Source organism: Anomalospiza imberbis, chromosome 2 (genome assembly GCF_031753505.1).
Source record: "Anomalospiza imberbis isolate Cuckoo-Finch-1a 21T00152 chromosome 2, ASM3175350v1, whole genome shotgun sequence".
NCBI lineage: Eukaryota > Metazoa > Chordata > Aves > Passeriformes > Viduidae > Anomalospiza > Anomalospiza imberbis.
Window position 1 is genome coordinate 16,024,669 of NC_089682.1, and position 25,656 is coordinate 16,050,324.

The following is a 25,656-nucleotide window of genomic DNA, read 5'->3' on the forward strand; positions in this document are numbered from 1 at the left end:
TAATTTGTTGTAACATCTATCTAGGACAAAGTTCCCCCAAGCCCAGTTTAACAAAGTGACTCTCTTTTTTTAAAAAAAAAAATTGCAGACAAATCTATTGTGGATGTTCCTGTGAAATTCACAGGAGAATTCTACTTTACATGGAAGCATCTTACCTTCCCATCATGACTGATCTCATAACCTTCTGGCTTAAATTCATGAGACCTGATGAGCATCTTCAGATTATATCTCTCAAACAGCTTGGCAGTGACATCGGGACCAAAGTAACAACCTCCTCCTCGACACTTGTTTGGGGTACAGCCATTTTGGCTTCTTGGATCACTCCACAGAATGTCAAGGATCTATAAATAGCAAACTCAAGCAAGTGAGGACTGATAGCAAAGGAAGATTGACAGGCTATGGCTGTCTAAAGTGGTGGCCACAGCAAAAGCCCCACAGTACAGGGAGAAAACACATAGGTCTTGGGGTTTTTCCTTCTTTTCAGGAGCATATTCTTTTGGGCTGAGACTTTTCTTCTACTTTTTAAGACACATTATCTAGATTTTTGATTAACTTTTTTGTTTCAGAAGAAGTATAATTTCAGCAATGTACCTCCTTTCACAGCTGTCGTTTTCAGACTTGGGCAGGTGCACCAGAAACATTACCTGGGCTAATTCAATGAGAAAAAAGGCTGCTTTCTTCACATGTTGGTAGAAGATGCAATTTCTATTTTCCAGCACAGACTGGAAAACCACATTGGTCAGTGGTTTTACCTAAGCTTGGGAGTACCTGCTCTAAACATGACAAGAGTTACCTTTGGCTTTAATGTCTTCAGTTAGCTCACCTTTCAAACCGACATTTTACATATTAGCATTTTAGCAGGGTTCAGACATGAAGATGAATTATCATGGTTTAATTCTAGTCAGTAGCGAACATTATTCAAAATGTGTTTGTTTAAACATTTCTGGGCAAGGTTTGCATTAACACATTCCACTTCATGTTTGTGAGCATGGCTTAGCGGATGAATGATTAGCTGGGGGAGTATCAGATTTGGGGGGGAGGGGAGGGGAACCTTGCTTGTGCTCATTCTGTTAGTTTTGAGGTGAGATAGGTATCTTGGGAAATCAGATTTTCAGAGAAATTAAGCTTTTCAAATTGTCACAATTTATTAAATTACAGTATAACAAAAGCTCTATATTTGCTCTGATATTCAAGATGAAATTAACAGCCAGAGGACAAAAACTTCCCACTTCTGAGTAATCTGCCTGTATGTCTCAGGGGCTGGCTGGCTTTTTTTGGGCTATGTCAGCATTCAGCTGCCAAAAGCACAGCCAAAAAAAGGTGCTTTATCTCACCAACAACTGCTGTCTGACCTGTTTAAACCAACAACCATTTATGAACCAACAGTTCCAACCACATGAGGGCAGGCAAACCCATTTCCTACTGAGCAGTTTCCTCCTCCTAACGGCTATGAAAAAAAATACTGGGTGAATTTTACTTGTAAAGGATAAAACCCCAAGCTTTTATTACCAGATCTTCAAAAAGCATCCAAAAAACCCAATAGGTATCTAATCTACTCCTTAGACTGACTGGTTTCCTATTAAGAGACAGTTCATTCAGACTCATGAACGCAGTGCCAGAATAGAACACCGGCTGAGTTTGTGCGGGAGGGGTTTGGTATCAGTGCGTCTTTGGTTTCACCTACTTGTTTCCATTCCTTCAGGGCAGGGTCTGGAGGCAAATTTGAAGCTGAAGGCTCAGTGGAGCCCGATGAAGAGATGTGTTGTGTCTTCCCTGCAACATGCTGGTTGGCAATGTGTTTACTGGGTTTGGTCGTGGGAATTCTCTTCTTCATTTGGTCCTGTCTGTTTCTCTCTGACTTTGGTGGCCGCATCAAAGATTTCAACTTAAAAAAAAAAAGTTACTGCCACAAAAACAGAAGTTGATACAGAGATGTTGGCTGAAAGGCACATCCGCTCCCGTTTCCTGTATTCAGGAGAACTCCTTGAGAGTTCAACTAATGTTAGCTCTCATAATAGCCTGATTTCACAGGTTTGGGAGAAGCTGCAGGTATTTTGCCCTTGCAGAAATTTTGCTTTATACCTATCGGTAACTAGGCTCTTCAGAGCTGCTTTCATATTCTTATCCAGACACACACACTCATTCCAAACACAGTAAATCTGAAGGTCTCACTATACAGCAAGTGGGGCCTGGGCTCGGGGAAGACACTTCAGTGCCCAGCTTCCCTGGAAACAAAATATACATTCAAATTGTATAGAAGGTGAAACTCCATTCACTTCTGACACAGTACCATGCTGTTAGATTAATTTGGCTAAATTAAATGGAGTATCAGGAAGACAGTAGTGAAACTGATGGAATATTACATCAGGCCTTATACTGTTAAATCAAACTCCTCAAACATGCATGGGCATTTGCTTTCCTGGAGTGGTACGCTATGGTTCCATGAATGACCATTCACATGGATTCTTCTCCAGGGAATGTCTTCTCATTTGAAATTCTCTCATACTAGCTTATTTCTAGAACAAAGCCAAAATAAACCCCAAAACCAAACCAGCCAACCAACCCAAAAAACCCAAAGCAAAACACAAAATCCCAAACAAAAAAAAACAAACAAACAAAAAAAAACACCCACCAATAAAACATACACAGTTGGCAGGCCCCCAGATTTTACTCTTTAACAAAGGAAAGGACTAATTCAAAACAAATGCACAACACAGGGTTATTCACCAGTGCACTGACCTGTATTGACACCTGTCCACTGCCAGCTGTACCAATTAAAGTACATCACTTGGCCTGGAGTGACACTGCCCTGGGTTGGGGCCCACACATGTATCATTAGCAATGCTCTCCTGTGCAGCACTTTGACCTGTTAATTCTGCATTTCACAGATACTGCATTTCACAGAAACATGCAGAGCTGAGCCCTGGTGAAAGCATGGGCAGAACTCAGCTCACGGTTAGGATGCCTCCATCTGTAGTTAGGCACCCAGTTTTAGTGCTCAGTGGTGCAGCCAATGGAGCCTAGACTCCAATGATCAGAAGTACTCATGCCCTTTTTCATATCTTTAAAAAAGAGACACAACTGACTGTCCTGCAAAGCATTAATTTCTGCTTTAGAAAATATGAGGATTATAAAAATAGCACTAGATTCCACAGACATTGATGACAGGGTACACTAAGTTGCTCAAACATTGGTCTCCTATGCCATCTGAGCTGCTCCACTATGGCTGTGAATTAGTGTGAGGGGGGCACACACAAATCTGGCCTAAAGGGGACTGGTGGAGGGGACCTACAGAGAAGACTTCCTTCAGAGGCAGGCTAAGGCCAGAGGGGACATCCCTAGCCAATGGGGCACTTCCTTAAACAGCACTGGAGACGTGTGCCTAAGTAATGATCTCCACCAAATCTCCTGGATCTCCACTGACTATAAAGGAGTCTCAGCACCCTGATCACAAGCAGACATCTTGATTCAGTTGTTCATATCGAGACCAAATCCCCCACTATTTTCAGCTGATTTGAAAGGTCTGTGTTTGCTCATCATTTCAGAAAAAAACATGAACATTTTTGTCTTCTAAATCCCTGAAAAGCAGTAGATTATGTTTTATCAAGGCCAGTTCTTGAATTTTGATCCTTCTGGAAAGGCTCTCCCACATGTACAACACTCAGCTGCTGCCAAGGGAGCGCCTCACAGGTGGAGAACTTCCCCCACACAACAGATGGCAGAAGCACAGCCCCAGGAAAAAAGGCAGTGCTGGAAATATGTGGCTAAATTGATTTCTAAAGTGTTTAAAGGAAATGCCCAGGAATCAAGTAATTTTCATACTTTTTGGCTAATGTGTCATCAGTGCAGCAGGAGGCATCTAAAGTGGCTTTAGCTATTTTAAGGTCAAAAGACCCATGTTATGTGGAGAGCCAGACAACTGGCTCTCAACACCTACTGCAGGTCCTAAGCCCTGATTTTGAAGAAAAACTGGACTATACTTTTTCTTACATGCCTTATACTGCTGCCATTTCCTTTCCTAATGCAAATGACCTGATCCTAGCATTCGTACCGCAACATTTCTAAAAGAAAACAAAATTACCCTCACATGAATATGATCTCTTACCTTATTTCTCTCAAGTGCATTCAGGAAATCCAAATCTGTGGTGTCCGAAATCCCCCCATGTAGGATAAGAACTTTGCTATCAATTATAGTGGCAAGGGGAAGCCAGCTAAAAACATCTCGCAGAAGACACAAAATCTGTTTCCAATGGTCCTGTAAAATATACTCTTACATTAGATCCTATTTCTGGCAGATTCTGTTGCTTCCAAGTTCAAGATTTTGCTGAAGTGTCTGCTACAGTTTATATGAACAGTTTTGTTCAGGTGATATCCTGAACTGCAACCCTGACAAACATGTTCCGACATTTACTTTAGGGCCATTTGATTGTCTCTGTAGCGTTTCGTTTTTTCTTTCATGTCCACCTCTTTCTGTGTTCTTGATTGTTCTTATGGATGTTACTTATTTCATCCCATAGATCTCTGGGCATAAGAAACTAGCACTTAAAATTGTTTTGTCAGTTATTCCACTGATAGGTCAAAATAATTTCACCTACATCACTAAAGAAATGCTCTGCTAGACCTAAATAAACTGGTTTGAACTTTTCTTGTTTACACAGGTTTCATTTTACATGTGCAATTCTACCAAAACAAATATAGGGGAAGGAGGAGGAATCTTACCTTGTACTTCTTTGAAACTTCTTTTGTGAATCCATATCTGAAAACAGGACAGCATCATGAACTGGTTTTCAGTATACACCTTCTGCATGGTTTCCTGTGCTATGCTGTTTTCCTGGAGTTTTCTAGCCCCCTTTTTCACCTGCCATTCCATTGCACCTCAGCTGAAATGTGCTTTCCTCCACTCTGTCTTGAGATTTGAGTTAAACTCGTTTCTTGTACTTAACAGAGGTTGGGAACAGAATCCAGCCTAGTAGTTATTAAGAGGCCTTTTTGCCAGCTCTACCTCTTAGATACCAGAGAGAAATTCCAAAGGAACCTGATGATGGGAAAAAATTCCCACAAAATCTTCAGAGTTTTTGTCTTAACTATCATATAATGAAAGAATCATATCATAGAATGGTTCAGGTTGGAAGGGGCTTTAAAGATCATCTCATTCCAGCCCCCTACCATGGGCAGGGACACCCTCCACTAGATCCAATTGCTCAGAGCTTCATCTAACTGTCATGTCTTTTCCCCAACAAGGGACAAGGATTTTGGTACCTAATTCTTTTAACTCTGAGATATCCTTCATCAAGGAGCATTTTCACAACACTCAGCTTTCAAATTTACCAATGTGCAGCACTGCTAATCAAAACACAGAGCAAAGAGTGACAGACAGGAACACATCTGTGCACTCCATACCATCACAGACTTAGTTAATATTTTCTGCTATTCTGGGGAGGAATTTTCCTACCTCGTAGATTAAGTAACTGATCTTGGTTTATGTTTGTTGTTTTTTGGGGTGTTTTCAATTAAATGCCGAAAAAATAATTACCACGTGAAATTGATTCTCTTTTGTGGATCATTAGTAGGACTTGCCTACGGGCCTCTGAGCCAGGTGCTGACACAGAGGCCTGTGTTAAAACAGCAATACATCCTGTGTGCACACATCAAATGATCCAAGGGGTACAGCAGGTTACCCACCAGTCAGTCACCCAAAGGCTTTCTGGGGCAGTTTAGAATTGTAGGGAGTAGGACTGAGGAGTTCTCACATCTCTGAGATGTTTTTTGTCTCCAAGTCACACTTGGACTACAGCCAGAGCCACTGGCTGTGCTCACTCCCTTGCCTGCATTGCACAGCTGAGTGCAAATGTCAGTGTTAGAAAACAGGGTGTCAGCTTTCCTGCACTGACACCTCCAACTGACGAAGCTCCTCTGAGTAGAGGGTAGGATATTTACCTGTCCTTTGTGTTAGAGAAGTGAAATCTTAGTTCAAAGTTAACTAAAATATCAGATTTCGCTAAATATGTGCTTTAACTAAAATGCAATCCTTCCACCCATTCTTCCCCAACTTTGATACTCTGGAAGCTGCACTAAGCCCTCTGACTTCAATGGATCATGATTAGATCAAAGACAAGACATGACTGCCATTCAAATGTCTGTGTGTAGTGAGGATGTTCCTTCCCCACACACACCCTGAAAAGGCAAAGCTCCACCTGACTACTTAATAAAATATTATTTCTGTTTTAGGGTGTCACAGTGGCTAAAGTAGCATTCAAAAGCTCAAAAATTTCTAGTGATAGGCCAGATATTACCTGCCCCCTCCCAAAATCTACCTCAGGTTCATGATGTAGTCTTCATGGTTTCCTCTATTCAAGTGTAAATCATTGGGATAGATAAGAAGAAATGCAAACAGGATTATAAGTATTTCCATAGAATTTTTCCCTCTGTCGACAAAATCACCATTAAAGACATAGCAGTTTTGTTGTGAAGGCAGACCATTCTGCAGAAAAAAAAAAAAAAAAGGGGGGCATTTAGAGAGGGTGCTATGCTACTGTAATAAAGGAAATAGCATTTAAATGAGATCCCATTGCTAGAAATTCTGAAAAAAAATCCTGCATAATACAGAGATCTAAAATGCAGCATTTCTTTATTCCCACAGTTTAGAATAAAAGCCTTCATATCAGACAACCTGAGCCATTAGAGAAGAAAGGACCTCTCTGGCTGTTCTAACAATGCCATCTCTAATCCTTTCCTCTACCTATTAAATTAAACTGAAAGGGACCAAAAGGAACATCAGTCTTGTAGTAAAATATACGTTTTTGTTAATGCAACTGTTGCCAGGAAATTATGCACTTGGAAACAGAAGGAAGTCATTCTGTTTGAATGAAAGATAAGAAATGCATGAAAAATTATCTTCTGATGTAAGTTTGAATGGATTTCATATATTTACCTTGTTTGCAGTGTATGCTTCCAAAACTCCTGAGAAGGAATATAGTCCAGAGGATATAAAATCTTAAGACAGAATTTAAGACTTGAAGAGTTTGATTTCAGATACTTTAATCCTGAAAACACTACTTGAATTTCACTCATGAGAGTTACGATATACTTGAAAGCTCACAAATCTGAGAGGTTGTATATACAGGTATTTCTTACCTTATTTTTTTTTTCTGAAGATAATGTAAGAGGAATACTTTATTATAAATGGTGATTTAGTAAAGACAAGTATTTTGAACTGATGGTATGTTTTATTAGATTAATTGCCAGCACATGAATGGGTGCCACCAGCTTACAGAAAATATAGCACCTCCTATACGTAGCTTCATCATTTCCAGTCATGAGTATCAGAAATAGTATTTCAACTTTGACTTGCCAGAAAAGGGAAACCTGTTTTCTCAACTAATATGCACAAGAAATATCAATAGAACTTCTATAAAATTACATTATAACTGTGGAAGCCACTCTTAAGAGTTCTGGCAGCATTGTAGGACATCCCACTTCTTGAATATATCTACGGTATCAGTGTCAAGCTTTTCTTGTGCTCCTATGGCATTACTGGTATTCTGCCTTAGTGGGTTTATTGCAGGATGTGTCATGTGGCCAGGGACTGATGTAATGTGTCATTTAAATCAGTGTTCTGTGCTTTCATGTTAGGTTGCAGTAGTGAACCCTGGTCTCTCCATCCTGGCTGCTGTAAATTCAGCTTCCTTGGATTTTGCTATAGCCTGTCCTGAGCCCTTTCCAAGTTAACTTAGAAGGGGCCTTTGCTTGTTCGGTGCTCACAGGCGTGGCAATGTATGAGGCTCTTCTAATGCAGTGGGTTGAAGTGATTTTAAAAAGGAAAGGATGGATTTCAGGAGTGGAACAGACAGCAGAAACTCAGCAGCAGTTTCTGGAAAGATAGATAAATAATAAATAAATAAAGGCTTTGCCTTAAAGCCAATAGGCATGTGAATCCACCAGCAGATTGTGAGTATACACACAACCACTCTAACTGCAGTTCTCATGCAAAGACACATTTACTGGAGCACCCTCCAGACACTAGCACCCTTCTATGGGAAAAGATTACACACAATTTGAGTTTTAAACAAGTTTGGTTTGGACTTCCAACTTCAATTTTAGTTTTGTTCCACACTCTTGCACTTTCCTTTTCTGTGGTTTCAACCAACAATGAGAGCAAAACTAAATTAAAGGTTGTTGCAGCCTCTGACATGTCAGAGAGGCAAACAAGGCCCTCTAATGATTAGCAACTTGCTGCTGGGCATCATTACTGTATCTCCTGGGTTAGTGATTAATTAAGTTCCGTTTGTTGTTGGCATTTTCTACTGCTTCAGGCCATTTCTATCTATAGCATCCCTTTAACAATCTAACTGAGCAATACATAATTTAAAATTCAAGTGTTTCACGGAATATCAGGAAATACTGTAATTTAATGAAGATTAATGCAGGGTCTGAATGAACCTTACAAACTGGTCATTGAGGAAATAAAAGCAAGTGTCTTAGCTTCAGCCAAACCAGGTGTAAGGATTATACACCATCTGCAGCATTGTATCAATACGCTATAGATTGCCAGCTCTGTGTGTTTGCTGGGGGTGGTCTGTGGAAGTGACAAGCCTGGTCTGCATGCAGGCCTCCAGAATCCATTTCAGCTCTGCACAGCCCTGTACAGACTGAGATCACTCCAATGGCACTGTTTAGGATTGCACCCTCTTGTTCAAGGTAGTTTGTACCAACCTGGAGGATGAAATCCCTTCCAACTGAAACAGAGTTTAGGAAGGAGAAAAAGAAAATGGATCCCAGAAGCCAACTGGGTTCACTACTCATCTGAGTAAACTGCTCAGAGGGGACAGAAAATAGTGTGATTTAATCTGCTTCTAAATAACTAATCAGCTCTATCATATGCTCTCTATATTCTCAACTACTTTGAAATGACAAAACATTTGCCCATTTTATTTGATTTGATGGAAGGGACTTCCCTAGAAATTTAACAGAGAACAACTGGGTGTTATCTCTAGTCTGAAGTCAGTGGGAGTTCTGGCTCTGAATTTACTGAAGTCAGGATGAGAGTTGCTTGATTTTTTTCTCTTTATAACATCCATTAGAGGGGGGGGAAAGAATTGGCATCTGTTTACTCCAAAAAAATAAAATGCAGGCTGATTGCAGTTGTAAATATAATTATATCTGAGCATTTATCTCCAAAATACTTATATTTCCCATTCCAGGTTCTGTGTATGAAACCAATATGTGTCATACTTATTCCAATTTTAAAAAGAGAGCTAAACAACCAAAAGACTGCAAGCCAAGGACCAGCTAAAGATGGTTGATTAGTAAGAAAAGCAGGACTCTGTAAAAAGGTCTGATTATATTTTAACTATACTTCAACAGACTTCAGATGTGCACTTGGGCAAAACAACCACATTTACGTTGAACAAGTCTTAGATGAAGTGTAACACAGCTGGAATCAGGGGGAGAATGGCATCATTTAAACACCTGGTTTAGCTCACTCCAGTCTCCATTCAGTGCAGATGAATGTGTAAGGATCTAACACAAACCCTTCCCCCCTGCCCCGGAAAGCTCAAATCAAAGAGAGTACCTGCTCAATCAAAGGTGGTGATTCATCCTGAAGATAAATGTGAAACTAAATACACAACATTTCCTGCATCTTCAGTTAAACATACAATTGTGGAAAAGCTAGCCTGGACCTTAATTTGATTTACACATCAGTAAAACAGAGCTATGCTTTTTTAGCATGATAAAAAAGGATATGTAAAGGATGCCCAAAACATTTATTTTTTGCAGACCATGTGATTGCTTCAAAGGCTTAAAAAGCTTTTAAACACCACTCTTTCTTGTTTCCTGATAAAAACAAAAAACATTCCCCTCCCAAAAAACCCCAACAACAATAAAAAACCCAACAAACCCAAAAAAATAAACCAAACGATAAAAACCTAACCAAACAACAAAAACCCCCAAACCAACCCAAAAGCAAACCAAAAAACCTGCAGGTATCGGTGGGAGGCCTAAATGAAAGCTTCTGCATTTTTTCTTGAATGTTAAAATTATCCATGCTGTAGTGTTACATCAGGAACTCAGCTCCTGATTTTAGCAGACTTCAGTCAATATGGAATTTAAAACAGTGGCAGAACTTTGGAGACTTTGCAAGGAATCCTCTTATGTTTTGGCTCATGCTGCAGTTCAGCATTCAGGAAAATAACAATGTCCTCAATCTCCTTCACAGTGAGCAAGAGGATATGAGGAAGGGAAAGCCCTGACAAAGACACCAAATTGTTCCAGGATTTGTGTGTGTGGTGTATGGACACCACATGAGCAATTCTAATGGAAATAAATCTGTCACATATAAATATCTGCTCTTAATAACAAGCATAAAGTGAAAATGCTACATCTTAGAGTACCTACTTACCTTATAGAATATCAGCAAGAGATCATCCAGGTTTCCATGCAAATCTCCTACAGGAAACAAAAACAATTTTTTAAAAAATTCTCACAGAGGAGGAAGAAACTGGAATTATAAAACCAGAATTAGTTGGATCTAATAGCTTTTTATACTGTACAACTGAACATGTTTCAGGCCCAGGTTTTGATTATTACCAGTAGGAAGTGATGGAGAGTGTCAAGAACTGTTCATGCCTGTGTGCCTCAATGCTAAGGCCACAGGAATGACAGATTGGGCCCTTTCTGAAAGGTTTGTTTGGAACAGGCAGGAGGATTTCACCCCAACACAAAGCGTCACTGCAGCACAGATCCCCTGTGCATCTGACTGCATTTCATGCTCACAGAGCCAACCTTTTCATGTCTGTGACTCACCACCACAAAGCTGCAGAACAGTTTCAAAACCTATCTTGTGATAATATGCTTTTACCACCAATAATTAGGAAAAGAGAAGTGACATTTTTATGTGTATATGTTTTCTGTGCTTTTGATTAATTATGAGCCTGCTGAATTTGTTCTAAGGGATCTTTCAAGCTATGATAGATATTTATCACATGTAGATGCAAACATTTCAGCTATATATTCAATCTACATTATGAATTTGAAATTTTCAGAAATGGAGAGTGATACCTTAAGGAAATCAACATTTTGGACCAATTATGCTTAAACATGGCTTATCTGTCTTCTGCAGAGGCTCTTTCTGGTGACAAAAGCTTTTCGTTTCAGTACAGGAGAGGGATCCCTTTTGATGCTGCTCACATAGTGCAAATGCAATACCAATATGAAGAGGAAAGTTTATTTAATGAGAACATGTGTCGTGAACAAGCATGAATCTGTGTTTCCTTGGTTTGGAAAGGGGTCTTGTTGGCTTGGTTAATAAATTATTGTTTATACAAAACCTCATTTAAACAAACCCTTTCCTGGCAATCAAAGTAGGTCCATAACCACATCTTAAAAAATATTATTTATTTTGCATGTCTCACAGTACCTCCCTTATACCACTTTACTATTACACACAGCACACACTGATAGATGTCAAGAGTTATGTCACCATTACTGTTCTGTTTTGCAGCTACTGCATTCTGTATCAAGTCAGGATACTGCATCCCATTATCCATAATTTACAAAAGTGTAACAAAATAGATGGGCAAAGAGCTCTTAGTTCCTTACTGTGTGACACATCATTCTGTGAGACTAAATTGTTGGTTGTATAAAGACTTATCCATCCTCTTGGGTCTCCTTAGAAATTAGGGGTAATTATCATTTTGATTTATTCTAGATAGTCATGCTATCAATGAAAGGTCTTTTCTGCCACCCATATTAAACCCTCATTAAAATCATTACCGAGTAAATTATGATTAAAATCATTAAAATCATTACCGAGTAAGGTTTCTTTCTCAGTGAGAGGAGAAAGAGGTGAGAATTAAAGCCAGTGATCAAAATACTTGGTGGCATTTTAGAGGTGGAAGTGCAGGAGTATTTAAGCTGCTCTTCAGTGTTAGCTGAATTAATTCTGACTCATTCAGAAATGTGAAACAAGAACAGGAAAGAGGAGGTGAGGGAATTTCCTAAAATATACTTTATGATTCAGGAACTTTATTTTTTTGTTTGTTTGCTCCAATTTATGCATTTGTGGGGGAAAATAAATAAAAAGCAATATTTTTGGTGCATTGAGAACTTTCTTCTAATGGCAAAATGTGGAAATGCTAGTATCATTCTCTAACCACTTAGAATATCAACCCATAGCCCAAAGCAGTTATCTTCTCTGGCACCTTACCACAGACAGTTATCTCCTTGGAATAGGAAGTTGAAAGATGGGTGATATTTGGCATCTCCTTGAGAACCCTCCTAGTTTCACTTAGCAGCTGCAGTACATAGCGGGCATGAAGCAGCTGTGAGAAGAAAAAACAGGTAGAAAAGGAAGACTTATCTGAATTAGCAATAGGTCTGTCTGCTTTATTAATATCAGACATGTACTGCCAAGGTTATTTATAGTACAGACCTCCAGACATGAGTACAGGCTGTATGGCTGGGAATTAGGAGTGTTCACAGCTTTGCATTTGCTTCCCAGTGAATGGACATGGAGCCCTTACTGAACTTGTTTTATAGATTTTTCCGCTTTATTTACACTGTACTGTTTCTATTATTCCTGTTTTTCAGGAGAGAGAGATAAGACTTAAAGAGCGCTCAAAATCACTGCATAAAGCCATCTGTTTAAAGTAACTGGGAAAAAAACAAAAAGGATGTCAAGAGACATCTTAGGTTGAGTAAAAAAAAAAAAAAACAAACAAAACAGAAAAATCCCAGAACCTCCAAAACACAAGCCAACAAAAAAACCACAAACGTCATAAATGGTATTTCAGCAGATTGCAAAAACAATGACAAGAAAACTCCAGTAAGAGCTGCCTTGGTAAGCGTTATCTTCCTGTTCACAGTGAAGAAGTTATAACAGTGCAACATTGAAGCTTCTGGTCTTCTCTCCTGATGCTTTTAAGGAAAATTTTGTCGTTTGGTGATTTTTAAAGCTTTTAATTTCACCAGAGATCTGAGGAATTTTAGTAGAGGAGATAGATGAGCTACAGAATGACTTGTCAAGATTCGTGTCTTTAAGCAATCAAAAAGGCCAATTACATATGACCATTTCCTTAATAAAATGCCAGCCAGTAAGAGAAGGGAGAGTGGACAGTAAGGTGACGTCTGGGTTGGCTTATTTGTCATGTGCTTTATATTTGGTACTTTTACAATCAGCCTCCACAGAAAATTACTAAAGAAAAATATCCTTATTTAGTAAATTAAAAAGCATGAAAGATCCTTGCCCCTTTTATACAGATTATTTTTAAGCACAAATAATTACAAGTTCAAAGAAAGCTGTCCCATTTAATGCCTCCCTGCTCCACCCTCATCTTGGGGGCAACGAAAAGGCTTACTCAGGAATATAGAGAATGAGGAACAGCCTCCTCAGTGCCTTGGAAGCTGCAGCCTGAGCTCCAGAGATTTGTGCTGTCACTCTGTTCTGCTACATTAGCAATGCTTTATAGTCACTCCACTGTTATGGTGGAGTCTTGCACCCTGCAATGAGGTGATTAACCCTTACACCTCAATTTCTCTAAAAGAATGAGGTGGGGGACAAAAGACAGAGGACCAAACAATGAACACTTTTAACCCATAAAAAGATGATAATTAGTTTCTATTTTAGCTCAGGACACCTTCCCCAGCCCTGCACTCTCACTGAGAACCCCTGCCTTGCAGCTGCTGAGGGTTCCCATTTCATTTCACTAGCCCCTGCCTCCTCCCCCTGGCCGGGCCTGGTGGTCATGCAGCAAAGTAGTGAATCAAATGTGGGAACTCGTCTGTCTGAGCACTGTCTGCTTTTGATTTTATTGTGTTAGCTTACAGCCAGATCAATCTCCCAAGGCAGTTTACCATGCACATTTATGATCACATTGGGCTAGCAGGAAAAAGCAATGAGATGTAAAAGAAGGGTGAAATATCTCTTTGGCCACTAGTTTAGCTTTACATTGGATTGTGGAACTACAACTTGACAAATGTAAAATAAGTTAAAAAAAGAAAACAAGCTAGTTGCAAATTACCTGTTCATTCCTGAAAGCATGAAGGAGAGCATTGGCATCTTCAACAGTAAGGGGGAATGAGAGTCGTGGTCCATAATAGGAGTCTGGAACATCAATCTTCTTTTCAAATTCTTTTAAACATAAGTCTTCATCCACCACCTGAGAGGCACTAGGGCTGGTGAAAATTTGAGAAACTGGAACAGGATGGAAGGAAAACAAAAATGTAGAAATTCCACCAGGCCTCCATAGAGCTGTAACAGCATGGCCAGAACTGGTTGAATGTAACTGCTTTAACTGCTGCAGTATAACAGTGGCTGACTCCTGCCTCCTTTGGTGGAAAAGCTCCGGTCTCCCCAGATTGTTTCACAATACTAAAACCAACCAACCAATCAACCGCAACAAGGAAATAAAGATCAAACCAAAATTAAAAACAGGCTAAAACTCTTTTCCAACTGCTAGTAACTATGGTCAGGGTGCAAAACATTTTGCACTGAAGTTGTGGAGCAGTCTGCTCTTAGGTAACGAGAACCATCACCTGGTACAAACTTCCTTCTCCTTCCCCCTAATGCAAGGAGATGCAAAAGTCATAGCTGATCATTTAATGAACATCATCTGTTTAAAGTTCAATATTACACTTTTAATACAGGTTTTGAAGATTTCCTTCTATTGCTTTTATTTTCTACTTAAAATTTTTAGGCTAAATACCAGCAGGTCACAGTGATTATTTTAAAAGTCACCAACAAAATTATATTTATTCACAGCAGACTGCAAATCACTCCTTTCTGATACAGCTAGGAAACAATGCCAGCTTTTGGTTGGCTGCCATAAAACTATTGGATGAAGCAAAGTAAACAAAAACAGAGTGGTGAAAGTAGAGCACAGCTTCTAATTTTCCTGGAACATGAAGGAAGCAGGAACACTGCTAATTGCTTCAATCCAATATTTTTCTTGACATAACCTTGAAACATAACTGGCTGATCAGCAGATTTCAGAGCTTTCTTCTTGCAGATTGTCTTAGTCATATATTATTCTAAAAGAGAGAACCAGTCCCTAAATAAAAGTGTTCTAGCAGATGCTGTTGCAGAGTTGCTCTTGTGAGATGATTGGTGTAAACACTTTGTGCTGGGCTACAGTTAAGTTTTCTGTAACCCTGATTTCCTGCAACTGCAAATAAAAATGTATTATTTACAGCTGTGTAGCTGTATTATTTATTGCTGATTTACAGCTGACCTGTAGCTGTGACTCAAAACTCACAGTAGCCAAAACCAGCATGTAGCCTCATAAATGATGAGATTCATAAAGGCCAACTTGTCTTGCAACTGGATAAAATCCATATTAAAGAAATAAATAGATAAAAATGTAATCTGGATTTTAAAAAGTTCCCTTTTACTATCAGTACTTCAGCTGTGAGCTGATTAGCACTTTCAGTGCTAATGCAATGTTATACTCAGCCATTTAAAATGGATTAAGGCATCAAGTAACAGCAAGGGGCTCAGGGTTCACCATTTTCACCAAGTGCAGTTTGATTTGCAATCCTCCACCACAGTTACAGCTTTGTCTGGCTGGACACCAGAATGTCTTCATGGACTGAAATTGCTGATTCTCACATACGGATCAGCCAAGCACATTTGCACCAATTCTTGCTCCAGCTCTAGCAGCAGGCCTCTGGACAGTATCTCCCTCTGCACCCCACTTCCCAAGAAGTGGAGACTACAGAACCAACTCCTCAGACCACCCAAATGCCCCGTTTCTTGCCTGTTCTAACCAGCTGTCCTCATCTGACTTGACTCCTTCAGAGTCAGTGATCTTCTCAGCATTTCAAGCCAGGCAGACACCTGCCCATGCCTGCTCCCACTCTTACCTTCCCTTCCAGCACACAGTAGGCCATCTATCCATTACTTTACCTCTGAACATGAACTTGCCTTCCTCACAGACTCACTTCTATTTTGGCACATGCTCAGGCTGGGAAACCTAATCCTTCCCTGCAGGGCATATCTCTGCAAAGTACACTCCGTTTTCCACTTCTGGATGAGTTGTCAAAAGCCAGTCGTGGTCATTACCCTTAGAGTGTGCTTATGGCTCCTCAGGCTGTCTTTCAGCTGGATTTTAAGGCTTCTTCCTGCACAGCATGACTGTCCCATCTCTGAACAGTCAGTAACAGAAGACTTAATGCAACTCGGGGAATCATCACACTGTCCAGCAAGTACCCCAGCTCACCACATGCCCCATGTAGGACTAATTCTGAAGGATTCAGCACCCCTCACATTTTGCTGTTCTAGTCAAAGCTGTCAAGGCTCTTTCAGTTCATACTGAAAGACAGGGATGAAAAGCCTTGGCATGCCTGGTTTGGGCATGCACATCAAGACAGAATGAAACATTCTCTGCCAGCATCTGCATCTCTCCACTGACTAGAGGGAGCACAGGCAATGACCTAATTTGTACTCTGACACCAGAGGTCTAATTTGTACTCTGACACCAGAGGTCTAGCCCAGGCTCAGAGAGCTGAGCCTTCACTATTAACAAACCCTAAACAACTACAGCCATATTCCATGTTAAACACAAATGCCCAGAGCTAAGTGGAGTCAGTTTGGCCACAGAAAGCCCAAAGACCTGATTCTCCTGACCAGATCACCTTGCCATGGGAGTTTTTCAAGGCAAGTCAAAGCTGCCACTGCCAAGGATGTACTATCAGGGTAACCAGGAATCAGCTACTTCTGCAGCTCTGAAATCAGTTCTCTGTTCTGCCACCATCTGCGTGCCTTCAGCTGACCATTGGGGTACCTGAGAGCACCTCTGACTTCTGAGAAGTGCTCTTACATAAGCCAGATACTGATCCACAGCCCTCAGGTCAAAGCCAAATGGACACTGAGCCTACAAAGAGGAAGGAGGTTTCTAAAATGCTTCAAACATTTCTTCCTTCACACCATCCCTGGTGCTACAAACTGCAAGCAGCTATAACTTATTCCCCAGTGCAAGAATCACTCTGTGTAAAACATCTTGGAAGGGTGTTAAAGCTGTAAGGGAAGCATCATGGGGAGTGAAACTGCAGAAAACACTTTTTTTTTTGTTTCCCTTTGAAGGAAGGCTCCCGGAGGTGCCCTGGTGACCTTGAAAGGAACAGGTTTAGATTCCCAGTCCCACCATTTTTCTCAGAACGCATCTGCAGTCTTCTCACCCTCAATGTGCCCATAAAAGAGTGACTAAATGGGTCATCTTTTGCTGGAAAGGCATTTTCCAGCTTTCTCTGACCAGAAAGCTTTCCACTGAAAGCTGAGAAGGTAGGAAGATTTTTTTCAGGAAATGAGGGAGAAAAATGTAAGTTAGAAAAAGGTTTTATTCTTATTTTCCACAAACCTTTGCAAAATAGCCTTTAATAAAATGCAGAACAAGACACTCAGCTATATAATATCCCAATCACAAACTACACTGACATCTTAAAGAGAATGAGAGGATGGAAAAAGCTTTAGGGTATAACAGAAACAATCACATCAAAAGCACTACTGTGTTAATGAGATGGCAGCTACTTTCTTACTTTGAAAAAACATAATCTGAAAAAAAAAAAACAGATTAAAAAGAGGAAAGTAACAAGATTAATGGTGGAGGCTGAGTAGTTTATAATGTAAGGAAAACCATACATCACAAAATTTTCAGGTAACTTTCTTATCACATACTGAGAAGAACAGGCAACCCATTCTTTGGTAAGAATATTATATACTGTCTTCTTGGAGACAGCTTTTGAACCATATGCTATCACTCTAATTTAAGTGAGCACACACTGATGAAACAGAAAAAAAGCCAGAGAATTGCAAGTTTTAGAAAATGCTTGAGAATATCAAAGTCAATTTGAAGCCTCTCTGGTTGTTATGTTTACATTCACTGTGGTTCACATCTTAAGATGGTGATTCAGCAGAAGTGGAAGCAGTTCTTTAAGAATCCCTCTATTCAGTAATGATTTTGCTTACATCAGTGGGGCTGGCATGAGTGATGCAAAAGTCACTTCCAGGGGCAAGCAATCAAGAGCTTAAAGCAAAGAATGCACACGGCCAGCAGTTGGAAAAAAATAACCGCAATCCACACAATCCACATCTGATATGCAATTCCTCAAAAAAACTCTAAGTCATCTTTGCATAGGCAGCCTTGGCCATCTCTTTGTTAAACATACACCAGAATTTTTCTGTTTTATTTAGGGTTCTGGTATCTGTAAACACATGGTGTTAGAAAGGGGGAACAAACCAAGACAAAAATAAAGCTTTTAGAGCAGTTATCAAGTCTTAACAACGTCAGTCCTAAAAGATGGAAGTTTTAAGCCAGCAAGATGAAGGGATGCTTTACCATAAACCATATACACTTTATCATGTGTTGCAGCCTTAACCACATCTGCAATTCCCAATATCTACAAGATCAAGAAACAGGTCACCTGTGCAGTGATGATGAGGAGCAGCTCACAGGACCTTCCATATCCCTCCCTGTGCACAGGAGAGGCTCAGATCTGCACCTGCCCATGAACAGCCCTTGCATGTAGCAATGTGCTCTGCAATGTCCTGAGCCCTAGCAAGTCATCTGAGACACCTCACCTTTATTCCTTCTGTCAGTACACACAGTTAATAAAGGGGGGTAAATATTTTCTACAACAAGCAGCTGTAAAATTCCATTTTAATATTATAATAAAAATAGAGATTAACAATATTTTGCCAAATCTCAGACCGAGCACTACTGTTTTATTTCCCATTCAGGTGGAAAAGCTGAACAGAAGTGCACCATCAGCATGAAGAAGTAGATTAAGTGAGCAGTATCTGTTTTTCTTTAAGTTTGCCAATTCCTTCCCAGGAAGTTAAATGACTAAAGCAGATTTTTTTCACAGAATATGGCAGTAATGGGAAAAAAATCAAAGGGAGGACTGTTGAATCATCTGCCTTGTCTTTGGAGCAAGGCTCAAATGTAATTTATTTTTCTGCAGAGCACAGAGAGCATTAGGCACTCTAAAGTATTTAAGAGAGAAAATTTGCAATTTCTACCGGTTGTCATTAGAACACTGAACCACTTAAGGTTTTGATGGTGTTTTTATCCTGCTATCAAAGTATCTTGTGCAATTTTTAATTGGAATAACCCATGGCTAGACCAGATGGAAGTGAAAGGGCATTTTCTTGTAATGTAGTAAGAAGGAGACAGCCTCATTTTTAACTCCACTGGGATTAGATCTATTCTGAATTTGTTCAGGGAAGTCACGTTTGTTTTCTGGACTTAGGAATCACATTCAGTCTGTCCTTCTGTTGAGCTTGACCTCAAAAGTAAGTTATGTCCAAGGATCCCAAAATACTTCAAAAATTAAAGGTTATTCCTTGAATAACTGAAGCTTAATTGAGATGGTTTCTAAAGATTTATCTCCAGCAGTTTAAATTTATTTCCTTATTTATCATTCACATACTGATACATGTTGCAGTGAAATCTAGAACAAATTAAATGAAAACATGGTCCAGAACTGCCAGAGGTGGTGAGTGGTGGGGGAGAAAGAGCAACCTCTTTGATTATACCTGCCTTAAACTAACTGAACACAATCTTTCTGAATAATCACATCTCATAGTTTAAGAAAACATGAACAGAAAGCTGTGAAAATTGGATTCTGTAGGAAAGGCAGTAACATATAAGAAAGGACTCTGAGCACCTCTGAATATTCTCATAAGGACAACAGGCACCTGTTCTGACTTACTGACTGCTCTGACTCACAAAGTAGATAGTGAGCAGTGTCAATACTTAGAGGATCAAATTCATATTACAGTATTTAGAGTATCAAACCTCAACCCCAGCACATGCCATAGGCTGTAAATATCACGTTGAAAATTAAGTTTCCTCACATCAAGTTTTTCAAACACAATCTCCACATTACTTTTATTTTTATTGTTACCTGAATCGGGATGAGTACAATGATCCAGCATGAATGTAAAAAAGTTGGATAGCTGAGTATGAAAAAGAAAAGAACAAACACACTGATCAGTTTAGGTGATCCAACAAGCATTAATATCTTTCTTACTCAATTACATGCAATTTCCCATTTAGGGGGATATAAGTCAGTACTGTATATTCCCCATAGTATCAGCCTGCAATAATGACACAATTTGTGTCCTACTACAAAAATAGCTTCCTTTCCTTTTTTGCTATGAATTCACCACTGACACTTCATGGAATACATAAAATGTTTCAGGGCTGTTTCAGTGCTGCTGATGTTTCTAGGTGTAATTCATCTTGCCTACCACCCAGACTATTTACCTAGACTTCCTTCATAGTCAATAGAAACAACTGCTACAATGCAGTGAACTGACTTCAGACACAGATGCTAGGATGAACACAAAGGCCTCTAAGTTCCAAATTTCCTATATTGACCCTAAAGGAAGCCTGGGCTGACACTGATACTGACACTGGGCTGAAACGCTGATATCTCTGTTGCACATATATTGCCTCACAGACAGTTAAGATCACCCACAGTGGTCTGTAAATGACCTGCAATCCCTGGCTAACAGAGCTGCTATACAGGAACCTATACCCTAGATATGCTGTATGGGTAGAAAGGTGTCCTGATGCCTATGTAGTCACAGTCATCTGTATGTCTGTGTATGAATACGCATAAATTAATTAATGTGTCAGGTAGGGAAACAGTTTTATTAATCAAGTCCCAGCTTTGTAAAAGAAATCACCACACACCCATTTTGTTTGTGCAGCCACAGTCCTGGGGATAACAAAACTGCTTGTATAGGAAGAATGGAAGATTACAAACCTGTAGCTGGTCCTGTTCATCAGCATATTCGATTGACTGAAAGATACTGAGAGAATAGCGGCGCCTCATCTCCAGCCGGGCCATGGTAAAGCGGTACCACTTCTGGATGAGGACTGCAGCTCTAATGACTGTCAAAACAGAAAGCACTGGAGTACACATGGATGCAGGGTAATCTACAAGGAAAATATGCACGCTGCCTTTGCAGAATTTTTCAATCAGATGAGAAATTCTGTCCATTGTACATAGTCAACAATAATATGAAACCCAGTAAAAGTGAGACTGAAAAAATACATTATGCCTTTACTGTTTCTGTCTTCTGACGCAGATCCCAAGCTAGCTGACTTGCTCAGACCCAAGTAGTTAGTAACCTTCCCCATTTAATTGTCTTGAAGACAATACCGAGGTAAGAAGTCAGTCATGTTCAGCTGATGGGCACTATATGGGTTTTGGGAAGGTGAAGGAAGAACAGTTTGCCCTATCAACAATATATTTCTTTATCAAGCTGTAGTAAAAGGCTTTGATTTTGCGAGCTGTGACATGAACAACAAGGTAATGACTCTATTTGCAACAGCCTCTTCTACCAGAAAGTTTTTGCCTGCAGAGCTAGCTAGCTTGGTTAACAAAAGAACACTTGCCCCAAAAAGTCAATGGAACATGACAGAAGACCATTTTTGACTATGTGCTGAATATGCATTCCACTCAGCACTTTAAGAAGTTGTGTCTACCAGGGTCTCAGTCTGGAAAACTGCTAGAAACTTCACTGAAGGACAATCATCAAGACTGCAGCCTGGAAGAACGAGCCTGCTGCCTTCAGGCCTCATTCATGCCACGAAGAGATCACATACCTTTAACTGCTCAGATAAAAATTTATTAAGCAGAGAAACATCTGGTGGTAGAAAGAGGTCCTGGGGTGGGTGGGCACTGCCCTGCCCACTGCAAAACAGTAAAGAAAAGCTCTGTACTACAGGGACAACAATTTATACCAATCAATTATTGTAACTGATCACAAATACCAGGAATTTTTATACTGGGATGAGTGGAACCTAAGTGAGAATTTTTTTTTCTTACGATAGCTATGCAGGTAAGGGCAAATATTAATGGGAAAGTGATTCTATTAATAAAGTATAACATAAAGGAAATATTTTTATAAAAGTGCTTACAGACGCCATAACAACATGTTCTTTGCTTATTTTACCATTAATGAATATTTGGTATGGTTAAAATGGTAGAATTTTCTAATCTAACCAAGAGCAAAATCCAGAAAGAATCCCATCCTGTAGATATTGCATTCATCCTACAAAAATCCTCCTGCCTGAAGGAAATGTGATCTTTATATGGCTAAGCGCGTCCTTCAGACCATACATAAACTCTGAGAGCTCTCTTATTTTCTGTCATTTCTGGAAGTTCCAAAACTACAGACCTGAAAGTCTGACACATTACAGCCAGGCTGTCACCAAAATTTCTGTTTAGAAGAGTACCTAAGGGGCAAAGCACAATCACCAGCACAGAAACGAATTTCCAGCATCAGAGCCATTAAACTTCCCATTAAAGCCCTCTGGGTTGCTTAATGGTCCTGAGCACTTAACTTGGCACAGTTCCATTGCTATCACATAAGACAGATACATATCAATCACTGTGGTTAATGTTGCAAATCTAACAGAATGTTTCCTGTCTTTCTTTTTCTTTTTTTTTTTTTAGTTGTACTTATTACAGCACTGTTATTCTCAGGACTGAATCAGAACATGATTTTCACACTAGGCTAAACTGCATCTCTAAACAAAATTGTCATCAGTTGCAGTAGGTCTCTATACCAGCAAGTATCTGTTAAATTCATGTTATTAATGCATTAGAGAAATGTACAGCCTCAGGCTTCAGACAGAATGATGGTTCACTATCACTTGACTACTGCGGAAGAGCAGAAAGGAAACCATCCAGCAGCTCCAGAAGACAGAACACAATCCAGGAAGCACAAAAAATCCTAAGCCCCATATCAATGTGTGTTGATGGTTGTTATCAAGAAAGAGTACAGCTCCTCATGCCCACTCCAAGCTTTTATACACTCAGAAATATTCCCAAGTAGCACATCCCTAAGGTCTTGCAAGGCACATGTAGGCATAGTGTGCAAACCCAAACAGGGTTTGAGCTGCCTCTCAGTTACAGGTAGGTCTGGGATTCCAGATGATTCCATTCTACTTTCACTACTGTGATACAGCACTGATGCTGCTTTGTAGTAGTATACACAAAGCTGAGTGCTGCTCTCAAACCAGTCAGCTGGGATCCCTGTAGCCATGACTAAGTGCTCCTGCTTCTTAGTCACCAGCTTCCTGTGACTCGTGTCCTGGCTTGGCAGCCAAAAAAAGCCTTCCTTTTCAACCACGGCTGTTCAGCATAATAATGTCCTAAGACTATGCACAGTACCATGTAAAATGGGTCTCTGCTGACCAATAAATTATGCTTTAATGAAAAATTTTGAAAGAGAACACAGAGGGTCTGAAAAAAGGTCTGAGTGAATCCTGGAACATACCTGCCTGTGCAAAGACTGCTGAGTTCATACCAAGGTGGGGTATGATTAAAAGGAGGGTGATGATCCTTTAGTTTAATTAAACATTTAACCAGGTCCTGTGGAGACTTTCAGCTGACAGCCTCACTAATTGTCAGGGAGAATGTCACCAGGCCAGGCACTTGGTAGGCCAGAAAACTGATTTTGAAGTCATTGTAATAGCCCTGCTTTATTACACTTGTTTCATAACTGGGGTCACACAATAGCAGGGAAATTGGGGCGGTTTGCCCAGGAATCCTGTGGTGTGAAAAGCCATAAAAGGTCCCACTCAATACCTTACCTCCTAAGCTTTGCCAGTGACAGAGCGAGCACAGACACATCTGAAATTTAGCTTCTGTCCCAGATGATGTGAATCTTTTACAACCCAATCTGTCAATGTTAGAGGTGGCCTAAAGCTGCTTCCTGACCTCAGCCAGCATCTAAAAGCTATGCAGAGTTTTAAAAAGAAAATAATTAGAAAATAATTTTCCCTGAACAAATATTTTGACAAGACTGGGCAGGGGTTGTGGGGGAAAGGAACATTATCTTGCAATCCTCTACTGGTGTTAGAGAGAGAACAACCACTTGCCCTGAAGATAAAGGCAACACTCACCATTCTCTGACCTTCTGTCAGCTACAGAACTGCTGCACCCCATGGTTCCAATGATGCTGCCCATCCGTTTTAATTGCTGCTGATATGAAGCAAGTTTCTCTCAGCTGTTAGCATTATACACATTTCCTCTGTTGTTCCCTCAGTGATGAGGGCTATACTCCTTTGAGCTCCTGGGCTCTTCTTAGTACTCCTAACAGGGATGAGACTGGGAAGGAGGGATAGGGAGAAAAAAAAATGGTGCTTGACAAAACAGTATCTAAAGTACCTTCAGCCCATAAAATCTTATTGTACAGCACATCCTACCTAAACTGGACCACACCAGGTTTGTTTTTTTTCTTCCCACATGTGATTACTGTCAACTTGCAGTCAAGAGAAATTAATTTAGTAATTAATACAGTTTACTCCTTACATGTTAGCTTAATGCGCAGCAGTGATTTCTTATATGAAGAACAGCTATTTAAAGCTATTCCTTACTACTGTCCCATTTAAAGCTGTCCCTTACTACTAGGGACAAGGGACTATGGAGACACATTACTCTTCATTCTTATGATTTGAAAATTGGAACTGCAGAATTTTAAAGATTTTAAATTACATGTGATAGTACTGCTAAAAAACTCCAATCCTCCTAACACTCCACTGATTTGAAAAGTTGCCTTACTACCCCATTTATCATTTTATTTCTCAGTGTCACCACCACCAAATTTACCAGAACAGACAGTACCATAGCAAATCACTTCATTATCATATTTCATTTAAATAAAATATCCAATTTTCTGTTGCATTTCTACTGAAAACAATCCAATGAAAAGATTTTGTTTCATTAAATAGATGAACAAAATACATTTTGAAGTGAAGTCTTTTGGGTTTTTCTCCTGGCACTTGCTCAGTCCTTCACTAAATAGTATCACTCGCTAATGCAATACATTCTCTAATCAACAAACTCAAATGAATACAATTCCTCTGAGATACAAAATGGATCAATTTCTAAGCAACAAGAAATTAACTGATGCTCTTAGATACTGAACTTTGTTTTAGCTAAAGATTTCTTATATGATCACACTGACCCCTCTCTCTCCATCTCCAGGGATACAGCTGACATCTAAATTATTTTATCTGTTGTTTTGTTTCATTGATATTCCTTTTCTTTCAACTTGAGTTTTAAAAGAAAGAAGAAATTCATCAGCATAAAATGAACGCTTAGCTATTATTTTCCTTTGGCTTTACTAGAAGATATCAAAATAAAAGAAGGATACAAAAGAAAAAAAAACATAAATGCATAACTAGGTGATTTTCAATTTCAAGAATTAGAAAACACTTATAGTTGTGGGTCTGTATGTGCAGATTTCAACATTTATTATTATATATGATATCCTGTCCTGTCATGTTAATATAACACAACTCTCAGTAGTTCTGGGGATTTTTTTCAGGATCCCACAAAACAAGGGTATCTTACACTTGAGCTGGGTCTGACTCCTTTTGAGTCAGTAATTGATTCAGGAAAGAAGGATTTTAAGGTTTTTTCCCCCGCAATGGACTGCTTTACTTCCTTCTGAAGGAGCTATCATGAAATAAAAAAAAAAAGTGCTCTTACATTAATTTTGAGTCCATCAATGGCTTTGGCAGCATCAAATACAGCATTGATATTGCTAATAGCTCAAATTTGTCTTCTCTCCAAACAATTCTTGCTCTCCTGGTTACCATCTCCCCACTTACCCTTTTAAGAGAATCTCAAGCCTTC

At 39.6% G+C, this 25,656-nt stretch overlaps 1 protein-coding gene across 1 annotated transcript in view; it reads right to left on the reverse strand.

The window, feature by feature from the left end:
* The window catches only part of PPEF1 (protein phosphatase with EF-hand domain 1), a 29,086-nt gene extending 5,030 nt beyond the window's left edge, over window positions 1–24,056 (reverse strand). The window contains exons 1-11 of the mRNA XM_068179961.1: window positions 23,919–24,056; window positions 20,767–20,894; window positions 19,900–19,951; window positions 14,019–14,191; window positions 12,206–12,320; window positions 10,400–10,446; window positions 6,315–6,481; window positions 4,720–4,756; window positions 4,106–4,255; window positions 1,685–1,885; window positions 156–341 (exon numbers count right to left, since the gene is read on the reverse strand). Coding sequence (XP_068036062.1) covers window positions 156–341; window positions 1,685–1,885; window positions 4,106–4,255; window positions 4,720–4,756; window positions 6,315–6,481; window positions 10,400–10,446; window positions 12,206–12,320; window positions 14,019–14,191; window positions 19,900–19,951; window positions 20,767–20,894; window positions 23,919–23,982 — 1,320 coding nt within the window. The 5' untranslated portion in view covers window positions 23,983–24,056. The remainder of the gene's footprint in view (window positions 1–155; window positions 342–1,684; window positions 1,886–4,105; window positions 4,256–4,719; window positions 4,757–6,314; window positions 6,482–10,399; window positions 10,447–12,205; window positions 12,321–14,018; window positions 14,192–19,899; window positions 19,952–20,766; window positions 20,895–23,918) is intronic.
* Between the last annotated feature and the right edge of the window lie 1,600 nt (window positions 24,057–25,656).